Here is a 13,436-nt window from a genome sequence, read left to right as displayed (position 1 = left end):
CAAGTCTGAAAAATATATTCTAAAATATTTTTAAAGATATTCATTCGATTATTTTTTCTCGCCTCTTAAAATAAATATATGTTGCTATCTAATCTTCTATAAACTGAGACCTTCCAGATTTAACATATTTTGTTTAGAGGTCGTTCGCGCCAAAGACGCTCTATGGACTGGATATTTATGCTTCTATTAATCGGTTCCACAAAATTTTGACTGATTAATCTAAAAAATAATATAAATTTATATTATATTTAATATTTAACTTTATAATGGATATATCCATTATTTACTAATTTGGTATACCAAAACTTTATAATGGATATATCCATTATTTTCTAATTTGGTATACCCAGCCCATCTATCTGTTGTTATGGTGGTTCTTATAAAATAAACAAAATTTTAAACGAATTAAATATATCTAGTAAAAGATTCCTTCTCATAACATCCAAAAGGATACTCTGATTTCTATAGGAGATCTCTTCTAAGGAAATAGCTTTTGTTTCTCTACAAATACCCCCTACTACGCAGCTCTTTTGCGCCACTAATATTCTTCCTCTATTATATTTACATCTACAAATATTTGTTTCATCGATTTCAAAAATCCGGCTTACCGATAAGCTAATGATCACGGATTTATGTAGTTGCAAACTTATCTTAAAAATTTAAAATATTTAAGGAAAATTATGATAAAAATGTTATCATCATTTAACTAGAAATTTCAGTTATCTTGAAATTTTTAATAAACAAAAAGATAAGGTTGAAAATTTTTGGAATTTCTAAATTTGAATTAAATAGTATCCTTCCAGATAGATGTTCTTTTATAACATTGTCGGTTCGTACTGGTTTAGATACTAAAAAATATTATTTTTAGATAAATATTTTAAGCATTTATTCTCACTGTTAATAAGATTATTAAAATTTAAAAAATTTATAATGAAAAATAGATTAAAATTTAGAAAATGAAAAAATAAAATAAGTATATACCAGTGTTGTTAAAATAACGCGCTTATTTTTTCAGTTTTCATAGTGGTAGCTTAAGCTCTCTACTTAGAAAAAAATAGCAATACCGGCAGCTTGCTACTAATTTAAGCGAAGTCTATTTTCAATTTTAAAAGTAACGGCGTTACCTAATTCGAAGAAAAGGAATGCCATTCGTTACCTTCTTCTAGAGGTAACGGTGACGCGTTTCTTTTTTTTGAGTACGTTGCTCGTTACTTTAAATTTTTTCTTAAAAATATGGAAAAAACGTGTTTAAAAATAATTTAAGCCGAGTTTTTAAGTCAGATCAATCACCAAATTTCTTCTTTTATTTTAAATTTTCGTTGTTAAATTTTCAGCCAAGATTGTTAATCTAATTAATATTGTATCAATCTCTAATATTATCATTTATTTTATAAAGAATATTATATCAATTTTACATATTTATTCAGATGAAGATGATTTAAACTACTCTGACCATAAGATGAAACAGTTTTTACACCAATAAAAAAAATTAAGGATACAAAGTCTACACTTTATAAAATTGTGTTACAACTCAAATATTTCCTCAATTCTGGAATAAATATAGGCAGTATCGAAACTGTGAAACCATTTTTAAGGAAAAAATGGGAAGTTATCTGATTAAACCGGATGGGATATAAATCCGTGAAATTAATACTCTTGTTAAGAAAAATAACCAATTTGACGAATCTTGTAATAAATCCAAATTGCTGATATTTTTAGATAATTATATTACATTATATTTGCATTATATTATGATGATTATTAATGATTACACAATAAATATTACTTTAATGGCGACGAAGAGGAAAAACCAACTACTGTAATTGGGAAAAGTCATGAATCAAACATTTTAATTAATATGAGTGGTGAAATGTATATTTTAAGTGAAGCGAATATGATGATCAAGTAAAAACAATTCTGAATCAATTAATATAACTCAAGTAAAATTTGATAATTTTGATAAACAAAACAATGTTTAAGACTATATTGAATATAGAGATGATGTGTTAGAGATGAGAGGGATATTATTAAATAAAGAAACCTAAAAAAAAATATTATTTACATTCATTGGGATTATTAATTTGGCAGAGATGAGGTTATTTCCAAGAATCTTAAAGGAACTTAATCATGATGAAATAGTTGAAATTGGCAAGGCAGTGTTTAAACCCACTTCAACTTTGTTTAGTTCTAGGATTATGTTTGTTCAAATAGAAAGAGGGGAAAGCGAAGCAGTTGTAGAGTTTGCAGGTGGGCTTAAAAGATTAGCACAAGAGTGTAAGTTCGAATCTGACCTTGATGGGAGATTGAGGGATCAGATGGTGGTTGGAATTAAAATGGGCTGCATTGGAGAAAGATATTCGCGCCAGATTTCCAGATGAAATTAATGACCTGGGATAAAGGGTGAGCTTAACAAGTTTTAAATATGGTTTTGGCAATGGAAAGAGCTCAGAATGAAGTTACAAATATGATGGTAAAAAAGGGCTAAGAAGCAATTTGAGAATAAACAAGGAAATCCTTTTAATCAAAAGTACCCACATGATATTAAAGAAAAAGGAAATTTTAATTATTACAATAATAATATTAATAACAATTTTAAGTACAGAGATAATAGAATTGAAAAACATTGATATGGCTAAGAACAGTGACTGTTCACGATGTGGAAGTACTCACCTCATTCCAATTTTTTGCATCAAGGGTAAAATGTTAGAATTGCCAAAAGGTAGTGCACTTTGTAAAATACTGTAAGAAACATAAACTGCATGTTTTAAATAAAAATGATAATTAATCATCTGATTCAATTAACAAAATCTCCCAAATTCGTAGAAACAGTGCTAAGATATCCGTTAGGATAAACGGAGTACCAATTGAATTTGATTATGATACGAGCGCACAGATATAGGTAATTAGAAAACAATATTAGGATGATATTGACAGACCAAATTTTGGGCCAACAAAACCATAGTAAGTTTACGAAAATCAATAGCTGGAAGTCTTTGGTGGCCTGACCATAAAGCGATAGGCATAGTACTCTGAAGGTAATATATTTGAGTTTCTTTAATGAATAGATGGGTGGCATCCAATATAGCCTCTGCGAAAAAGAAGAACATATTGCAAGGGATCGTATGAAGAGTGGATCTTGTTAATACATCTTAAAAGATCAGCTATAGTTTTTGGGATGATATCTCTATGGGATATATGATCACTACCATCACCAGATAATAATACTGCTATTTCAGATGAGGTAGGATTATTGCGATAACGTATGCCAAAACTTGAAGTAGATCTTAGGTTTAAGGATATGTTAGGAAAGCCATTAGTGATCATAGAAGCTACTCTCAGAAATTGAAAAGCAAAGGAGTTATAGCTGTGAATAATTTCCTGCAATTCCATTAAAAGATGACCATCTAAAAAAGGAACCTTATTATGCCTGTTTTTATAGGGGAGGGGGGGGGGGGTCGAATTTTAAAAATAACCCAATTATTTTAGCCAAAATAATATTTAAGACTGAAGCTTTTGCTCGAAGATGGCAAAAATGTTTGGACCTATATTTTGCCAAATCTGAAGGCTTATATAATATTAATTTGTCTAAAATAATAATAGGGTCGTTTTTGTGTCTAAAATAATAATAGGGTGGTCGTTTTTGTAAATTGGCCCAAATCAGTAACTTAACCCTATAAAATTGTATGGTAACGAACAAAGGGAGAAAAGGAACAGTGAAAGATAAAAGGAAGAAAAAGGAAAGCATGAAAGAACTTATTATTATTTTTATTGAAATAAAACCTGTAGAGGAGTCAGCTATATTAATACCCTTTAGAAAGAATATCCAGTGTAGTGGATTAATATCCACTGTTTGGAAATCTAAACCCATTGTCTGGTAGAACTATCCTGTGAGATGGAGGTCTATTCTTTTAAATTATCATGATTTATTCTCTCGTGATTTATTATAAGTTGTTTTGTTTATCCCATTCAAATTAGTTTTCCTGAAATTCGCACTTTAAATTATAATAACATATTTATGAATTTTATTTTCCAAATTTTACCAACTTATTTCTAAATATATATTGTTAGTATAATTATATAGCAGACCTGTCAAAGCCAAATAATCATAAAACTTTTTTTTATGGTCTGAACCCCGGGTTTGTGCTCCGGGTTCGTGCCAGAGCAGGCCTAAGCACAAAATTGGGTCGTAAATTTTACGACCAAGCAAATTAACAACACTACACATAAGTCATTTCGAATGAATACTTAAATTCCTAAACCAAAGTGGTTAATTTTTCAAATACATCGTGGAGTAAATAATTATAGCAGGCCGATTCAAAATAAACTTTTGCCGACTCATCGAGCCGACTCATACGGCTCACAGCACCTAATTTGAAATGAGTTTTGCGACTCCAACTTGAGTTCAGAGTCTCGACTATTTAACATTAGGTATAGGTATCCATCACCGGAAAAAAGACCTTACGTAATGCAGGACTTGCTTAATATTTAAATTTTGGAATTATAATTAGCATGAATAAATTTTTTTTGAAATATAATGTGAAGAAAAAAGAGAATATTGTGATCATATTGAACATTTTGCTAATGTTTAAAAAAAAAATGAAAAGAAAATTATGGATGTGTTTGAATAATGTTGTATATAAAAAAGGAGCGATAAATGAAATAAAGAGTATGCAAATCCCAGATATGAAAGTTAGGAGTAAAAAAAAAAAAGTTAGATATTGAACATGACCTAAAGATGGATATAAATAGTTTAAAAAATATTTTTAAAAGTTTATGATAATAAAATTATTTTATTGATTTTATGTGTAAATGTGGACTTATATGTATTAGGGTATGGTTAACAATAAAGGAAAATATTAGATAATATTGGAATAGTTTATTTTGGGAATTTTGGGTATATAAATATGTAATATTATTTAGATTCAAGAAAAGGGAAGAAAGAAGTCCATCATATAATAAAAAGTCTCATGTGAATATTGGGATCAGAAATTTTATGTTTAATATCTAAAATTTAGGATTATGATTGACTGGGATAATGTTAAAAGAAAAAAATAAAGAATACATTTGGATATAATTTAAAAAATTAATTAAATATTCTGTCCAATTAACTACAATGATGCTGGATTAATTATACCGAGCCTAAGATAGAATGATCATGACAATGATTTAACGGATCAATCAAGTTATGACCCACTAACCGTTAAGATTTAATGACAATAGCCATTAGCCAAATACCGTTAAAATTAAATGATCAGTACAATATCAATCAAGCTATGACCCGAATACCGTTAAAATTAAATGATAATCAACAGCACAATGACAATTATACATGGTCAAGAAAAAATTAAGGAACTTCCTGGTACAGAAAAAAGAATTTTTTTAAAAATTTTTTTTATATATTTCTTTAGATCGTTTATACGAATTTATGTAGACATTTACTTAGATTATATATGTTAAATTCTTTACTCCAGTTTGATTTCTCAAGAAAGAGGGCGTGTTATATCTATTGATTTGTAATTGACATTTATGGACGTTTTTCAATATACTATAAGAAAAAAATGGATTTTTAATTGTCTGTTTGATTTTTTTAAAACATTTAATTATGGAAGATTCAGATGGATATCGATATGGGTATATAAATAAATAAAATTTAATAAGATCATATGAAATATTGATTTTGATACTAATCAATATTGATTCATGCATACATAAATGTAATTTCGTTTATATTGAGTATTAACAAAGATTTTATAATCTCCATACCTTTTATTTTTACAATTATAAATAATCTCATCTACTCCCTTCCCAAATATATTTAACCCTTGCCTCATTATAATGTATTATTGATTGTATTACTTTATAAGGAAACAATATTATAATAATACATCTACTCACTTCATTTAAAGCCTTCCCCATTATAATTTATTTATTGATTGTATTCCATAAGTAAACAATATTATAATAATACATTTATTCCCTTTCTCGTTATAATGTATTTATTGATTGTATTCCATTATAAGGAAACAACAATGTTATAATAATACATCCATTCCCTACCCCAATATATTAAGCGCCTTCCCCATTATGTATTTATTGATTGTATTCCATAAGGAAACAACATTATAATAACTCTTTTCCCCCCAATATAATGTATTTATTGATTGTATTCCATAAGGAAACAACATTATAATACCTCTTTTCCCTTCCCCAATATAATGTATTTATTGATTGTGTTCCATTATAAGGAAAAACAAAATTATAATAATATATCTATTCCTTTCCCCGATATATTTAGCCTCTTCCACATTATAATGTATTTATTGATTGTATTCCATTATAAGGAAACAATATCATAATAATATATTTACTCTCTTCCCCAATATATTTAGCACCTTCTGCAAATGTTATAATTTAGGGAAAAAACATTATGGCAATCATCACTTGAATTATCTATAAGATAATATATAATTCCAATGATCTCATCCCATACCTAGTATAATATAATTTATTATTATCTTATTCCATTCACACAAAATGTAAATTCTATTGGATGCCAGAGTTTTATTTTATTTTATTAACTGATACATGTTGGCAATTTTATAATTAAATTGTTTACATGAGATGCTTTATGTTATTTATATACAAGTTAATCTTACATTAATTTTCACTTTTAAATTTTTTGAAGAAATATTATTTTTAATGCAAAATTGGAATTTACTATCATAAAATAATATCAATATCCTGGTTCTACAAGCTAATCACAACCTGAGTTTCTGGTCTAATCGAACCCAAGATAATCCCTACAGGTATTATAATATTTTAGGAATTCGAAACCAATTTAAAAAATTCTTTTACCCTGCGGCATGTCTGTCGTTTAAGTATTTTATAACCCCCATATTAAATAGGCGGGCGAAAACCATCCCGTTGCAGACTTTTAGCTTCGGTTCCTATAAAATTTAATATCCTATGTCCTGGTCACCAGCTTTGAATTTTATTTATGTCCTTCACACAAAATATATTATTTAAGTCATTTGTTTAGAAATATTGACATGTTTTTATTGATGAAAATTTTATAGTAAGAAAATGTTTAAAATAATTAAACACTTTAATTTAACCTTTTCTAAATGTATTTATAATATCATGATTAATATTCTCGAGGTATTGCGTAGTAGGTACTTTTATTTTAAAGCCAGCTAACTTATACATCAAAGCTACACAATCTTTAAAAAGTTATTTTATTTTTCCTCAGATACATATTATGAGCCTTGAATTTATATTCAATAAAATATTATAATGTCCGAAAAATATAAATTGAAAAAATTGTCATATTTAAAAGATATATATCCAGTTAATAACAAGAGTATAAAATATTTTTTTGTTTGTAAATTCAATAATTTTTCTTCTTCGTTTAAAAAAAAATATTCATATTTATTATATTATTAAATATCTAGACTTTATAGTTAATAAAAAAAAATGAATTGACAATAAAACAAATTATTTAAACTAAAACCAATATTTTGCCCTTTTTGTATAAAATGAGAAGGAGCTATATATTATTATAATTTAAATTTGAAATGTAAAATAAAAACACAAAAGGGTAAATATAAATATTCCCAAATCAAAATAAATATTATACATGTATCTATCTATTATAGGATGTTATTTAAAATATTATCATTGATAATAAAAAACAAAATTATGAAAAATAACAATATTTTTATTCCTATTAATTTAATATAATTATAACAATATAAAAATCATTCTCAATTGTTTTTGAACAAAGTAAGACAAATCATTTTCCCAAAATCATGAAATTATAAGGCTTTCAATTTTCATAATATAAAAAGTGTCCATGCATCCAAGAAATTAAAATAATATCAAATATTCCCAGTTAAGAAGTTTTTATTAAATGTTTGTTATTTCACAATAATCTTTAAATATGAAAGATAAGAACACCCTATAAAATAATAATAATTAAATATATCTTATTTAAAACGGAAATAAATAAATAAAATCTATCTAACTAATATAAATGTTAAGCAAAATTCTGTGAATTTTAATGCAATCTGGGTAGTTAATCAACAATAAATAAAAAGTTGTATAAAAAAACAAATAACCCAAATATCTAATTTTATAATTGTCAGGATTTTAAATTTATGGCATAAAGAGAAAGGATATTATACTGATAAATAAATACAATTATTCAACACAATAACAAATAGAAAAAAATTTCAGCAAAAATATTGATTATTTTAAATCTAATAATACCCTATTAGATCAAACAAACCCAATGATAAAAAAAAATTGGTTAAATATTCAATACAATATGTTTGCTTAATGATATAATTTAGGCCATCACCCAACTGGTAAGCAGGATGTTCAAACACAATGTGAGCGATATTAGAAGAAAAAACGTTCCCCAATTTTGTCCTTAAAAAACAAAATTCCCTATATTAGATGATAGGAAGTGTGGGGGTGGGGTATATATTTATCATGATAAATTTCCTAATTTAGCAACCAAAAAGGTGGTTACGACAGCAGCTAAGGTGAAAATGCATATAATAATCAATGCCCATTGTTGGTCGGTTAGTTTTTTTTTGTTCTTAGAGCTTTTGTTGGATGAATCAAAGTGATTGATATAATTTTTCTTGTTACGAATAGTTTTGTCCTTCCCTATCGGGTTATTGATTACTTTAAAAGTTTGAGAGGAGTTGGTGATTGATTTTGGAGGGTTAGAGGGGTAATGCAAAACCTCATTTGTAACTTTATTATCGTCGACGATCCCTGTTTTGGTGCGAGTTAAAAAGGAAGGTAAATATACGGTTGCAGAGTGGCATTTGGTATAAATTGAAGCTATAAATTTTTTTAAAAAATTATTGTAATAGAGAAATATAATTTTTATTTGAAGATAAAAAAATATAGAATAATATTTAATTTATAAAATATTTAAATTAACACAATTTTAATAACTCACATAAGCAAGAAGACAAAACATATGCAGGATGTTTGAACAACATAGTCAGACTAGGATTTTTTATTAATAAAGGTAAATCCACTTTTAAATCATTTGGAAATGCGTTATTAACGAGAGTTGAAGATGTATTAAAACGATTCAAAGCTCCAGGAGTTATGCTGGTTTTGAAGGTGTAACTTTGGGTTAAAGGTCCTCTCATATGATGGTCAGCAATCACTTGATCATTGTAAAATAGTCGCACGGCGGCGACTTTAAATTTGTATTCCGTAGATGGAGTTAAATGTTTGAGAAAGCATTCGCTCTGATTGCCCCTGTAAACCTGTAATCAAATATTTATAAAATAACTCAATAAACGAATTAATGCTGATTTCAAATACTTTTTATAAAATAATTCAATAAACGAATTAATGCTGATTTCAAATACTTTTTATAAAAAAAATATTTCGCGTAAAATTTTTTTTTTATCAAAAATTAACTTAGTGAACATTTTTTTTTACCAATATAAAATCTGTTCCAATCGAATCTTCAATATCGGAGCTCAGATTCGTACTTCCCAAATAATCAATAATTTCTTGATCTTGTTTTATATTATTGGAGGTGCTTGGATTCAAATAAACTTCGAAAATAATGTCCCATGTAATATTGGTTTTAATAGATGGTGAATGGAAATGGTAATCAACATCAATATTGTCTCCAGAAATATCGGACTTTTTACTGTTAGATTGAAGGAATTGGGGAAAAGCGTGGAAGTGAGTAGGATAAACCCAACTTATGTAGCAAGAATCTTGTTTGCATCTTGTTACCTTGACGCCTGTAGAATAAAGATAAGATATTACAAATCATCAGTGTAAAAAGTTAATTAAAATCCTTTATAAATAGGGAACTATTTGTAGATTAAAAAAGGTTCATATGAAACTATGCTTTCGAGTTTATAAATATAACACCCACACTAGTTACATTATTATTCGGTTCGGATGTGAAAAACCAACTATCTTTTATTAACCTTAAAAAATATACTTTTAACTGTAGAGGGCGGTGCCCAGCTAGTTTTGAATGAATGATTGGAAGAAAAAGGTCCATAACCGGATTCATTGAAGGATCTAACCCTAAAATCATACACTGAATTTTCATGAAGTTTTGTAACTTTGCAAGACAAAGCATCTCCAACGTAAACGCAATTAAAACTTTAAATGATTATAATTTATATAAAAATAATAAACATTTTGCATGAAAAACGCGAGCATTTATTGATCAATTTATACTATCACATAGTTAAAAAAGGGTTTATATAAAAGAACCTAATATAAATAAGCTTGTAAGTTTTTATTTATTTATATCAATTCTTATTAATGGAGGATCCTAAAAATTAAAAATGTAATAATGATAATACTAAAAACCATTTTCTATAATCGGCCATCTCGAGTTCATAAGTCAACGTATCTGGGCATATAATAGTTTCCTTAGCTAATTCAGGGTATTCCCACCTAACCTTAACAAAGTTGTAGCCAACCAGTGAAGAGGAACAAGGTTTAATGACGGGTTGTTTGGAAGGGATATCAGGAGGAGTGGTGAAATTGATGGGGCCGCTGAAGGGGCCAGTTCCAACTGCGTTGATGGCTTGTATCCGTATTCTGTTATAAAATATGGCGAGTTTTAAGTTTTTAAATTTAAAGAGGTGGGGAAAAAAATTGATTTAAGATTATATTAGAACTTAATGGGACGCAAATAGGCCTTAATTATGTTACCTTTTAAAAGTGTTTTGTAGGATAAATACAAGATTCAAAAAATATATACCGGTAGGTCTGAATTGGTCTCAAGTCTTTCACGTTATATTGACAAGAATCAGTTTCGGTTGTAAAATATTTTGATTCCGATTTAGAGTCAACATTATTCACCTCTAACCCGTATTTGAGTACGGGACTACCTCTATCATCAGTAGGTGGCTTCCATTGCACGGATAGGGCTCGGGGTAGCTTTTGAAGGCTTATTATATTCGAAGAAGCAGGGCAAGTGGGAACGGAGGGAGGAGTCATTATGCGTAATGGGAGGGAAAAAACGCCTTGACCCAAAACGTTGGTAGCCTGTATAATATTAATGTTCCTACACTTCAAAAATAACTTATTTATTTTCAGGGTTTGTTTTGAGTGTTTAGTAGCATTGTTATTTTTAGTATTTATTCAAAAATTTTAGGCTGATTAGCCAAAGCTAAGTAACCGGCTAAACAACCGAGTTTTTATTAATAAGTTATACGAGGACTAAGTCTTATTGCTTAACGGTGTTATTTCTATGCATATTAACTTATTTTCACCTTTGGAACTAACCCATATAAATAAAATTTGTATTTATAAAATGAAAGTCAATATTTTTATTTATATATTTTGTTCATCAAATTAAATGAGTGTACTGAGAACGCTGCATTTTACTGTTCGAAACTGTTGATAAATCACCTAACTTAAGATGATAATTCCAAAACATCTTAGGCGAGGTTCAAGCCGATTTTTATGGTTAATTTCAAGGTCTAAATCTATTTTTTGGCTAAACTTCAGGATTAAATTTAGGCTAATCTAGAGATTAAATAAAAATCGACTTGCCTTAAAGATACATGAACTATAGGCTTAAAATCGTGGGGCTCAAGTTAAGAAATTGAAAAAAAAGGGATTTTATAAAATGGAATTTTTTAAATCGTAAATCAACTTGATAGGTTAAGAAATATGTATACTTTCCTAACATTAAATATTTTAAGCCGACTCCAAACACGATTCGCAAAGATGTAAATACAATTTTGTGGTTTAATTTTTATTATAATATTATTAGAAAAATCACGTATAAGCAAACTGAAAAAGGACTCAGCCAAAAATTAGGTCAATTTTTGGATTATCTACATAACGAATATTCTTAGGCAGTGTTGTGGAATATATAAGGATCATAAGGGGAGGAAAAGACGTAAAACCTCGTTAAAGAAAAAGAAATATATATAAATAAGGAATAAGTTGTAGATAAACTTGGAAATCTTCGGAATTATAGAAAAAATATAATAGGTGTGGGGTTAATAAATAAAGATAATAGTGGATTGCAGTTGCTGGTGAACTTGGAATTAAATTTACATTATAAAACAGAGGAAAAGCATTATCTCAACATTGTTTTATTTTCTTCATTTGCTCCTTTATTTTTTTCTCTGCTCCTTGATGTTTATTCTAAACCTTATAATCATAACATAAATAGGTTACCAAAAAAAACCGCCGAAATCAATCTTGAAGTTTACCCGGCACTACTCCAAAGTGATGCCATTAATTAAAATAAAACATATTAAATATCGCCAAGATGATAAGTAATAAAATTAAACTTACAGCAACTCTAAAATAGTAAACGTTACAAGGGATCAAATTTTTGCATTCGAAAATTGTGTCAGGGCCATTATATATCTGATATTATTTTTTAATATAGTATAAAACAATATAACAATTAAAATGATTAGACATTCTTTAAATGATCATTTAAAAATAATATTCAACAAATTTATTTACAAAAATTTTAATAAGGTGATCAACCAAAAGTACAGTTTCCTTGAATGCCATTAAATAGAACAATTATATTTAATTAAGATATATTTTAATAAAACTAAATGAAAATTATTTTATTTATTTAATTCACCCGAATGCTCCTCTTTCTCATCTCAAATTTATAAAATTTAATAACTTCACATAATTATTAATATATATATAAAAATAACTTTAATAAAATCTAAGTGCGATTCTTTCAACAGGCATGCTTGCGATTGAGGAAGAGTTTTCGCCATCTCTAAAACGTATTCCAAGATGTAAGTACTATTATCATTTTCGGGAGGCCTAAACGTCATAGCGGCAGAAAAAGAAGACTTGATCGTCACAGTAAGGGTAGGAGGATTGGGCGGGCCAGCGCCGGTTTTATAATTGTTCCAGTTTGACCATACACCCCACTGTCATATTTTTGGGACCAAAGGTTTAGATTTCGAGGTTAAAGTATGTGAAATTAATTTTGTCAAAAAAATGAAATAATGAACCATAATTATATTAAAAAAATGACATTGCTAGCAAATGTAAACTAACTATAAAAATTTTAAATTTTATTATCAAAAAAAATATAAAGGAAAAAAATGAGTAATAAAATCAATGAGTTTATCAACATATTTTTAAATTAGCTATCATTTCAATTAATAGATTCAGAAAAAAATTAATTTAAAATTATATCCGGATTATTATTTTATTATTAATCATTCACCCCTATAACATTGCCAGCTCTGACACGAAATCTATAATTGTTAGCGGGTAATAAATCATTAACCACACACTTCTTCAAGATACCCTTATATAAAACGTTATATGATTCGCTATTTTTATTGTCTTTGGCAGTCTCGTGACACATTTCCACCTCATATTCAGTGATTGGAGAACCACCATCGGACTCAGGATTATCTAGTAACAAA

The 13,436-nt window shown here is 27.8% G+C and overlaps 1 protein-coding gene across 4 annotated transcripts in view; it reads right to left on the bottom strand.

Annotated features, from left to right (window-relative positions):
- Nucleotides 1–7,250: 7,250 nt before the first annotated feature.
- LOC135922148 (uncharacterized) overlaps nucleotides 7,251–13,436 on the bottom strand; it is a 90,938-nt gene continuing 84,752 nt past the window's right edge. For all 4 annotated transcript variants that reach the window (XM_065456567.1, XM_065456569.1, XM_065456566.1 and 1 more), the window contains 9 exons: nucleotides 13,232–13,425; nucleotides 12,705–12,929; nucleotides 12,322–12,396; nucleotides 10,769–11,055; nucleotides 10,372–10,605; nucleotides 9,992–10,158; nucleotides 9,472–9,785; nucleotides 8,975–9,293; nucleotides 7,251–8,853 (listed from right to left, as the gene is read on the bottom strand). In XM_065456567.1, the coding sequence (XP_065312639.1) occupies nucleotides 8,492–8,853; nucleotides 8,975–9,293; nucleotides 9,472–9,785; nucleotides 9,992–10,158; nucleotides 10,372–10,605; nucleotides 10,769–11,055; nucleotides 12,322–12,396; nucleotides 12,705–12,929; nucleotides 13,232–13,425 (2,177 nt within the window). In that variant the 3' untranslated portion in view covers nucleotides 7,251–8,491. The remainder of the gene's footprint in view (nucleotides 8,854–8,974; nucleotides 9,294–9,471; nucleotides 9,786–9,991; nucleotides 10,159–10,371; nucleotides 10,606–10,768; nucleotides 11,056–12,321; nucleotides 12,397–12,704; nucleotides 12,930–13,231; nucleotides 13,426–13,436) is intronic.

Source organism: Gordionus sp. m RMFG-2023, chromosome 1 (assembly GCF_954871325.1).
Source record: "Gordionus sp. m RMFG-2023 chromosome 1, tfGorSpeb1-WG-v2, whole genome shotgun sequence".
Lineage (NCBI taxonomy): Eukaryota > Metazoa > Nematomorpha > Gordioida > Chordodea > Parachordodidae > Gordionus > Gordionus sp. m RMFG-2023.
The sequence above is the reverse complement of the archived record's forward strand: the minus strand, read 5'-3'. Positions and strand labels throughout refer to the sequence as shown.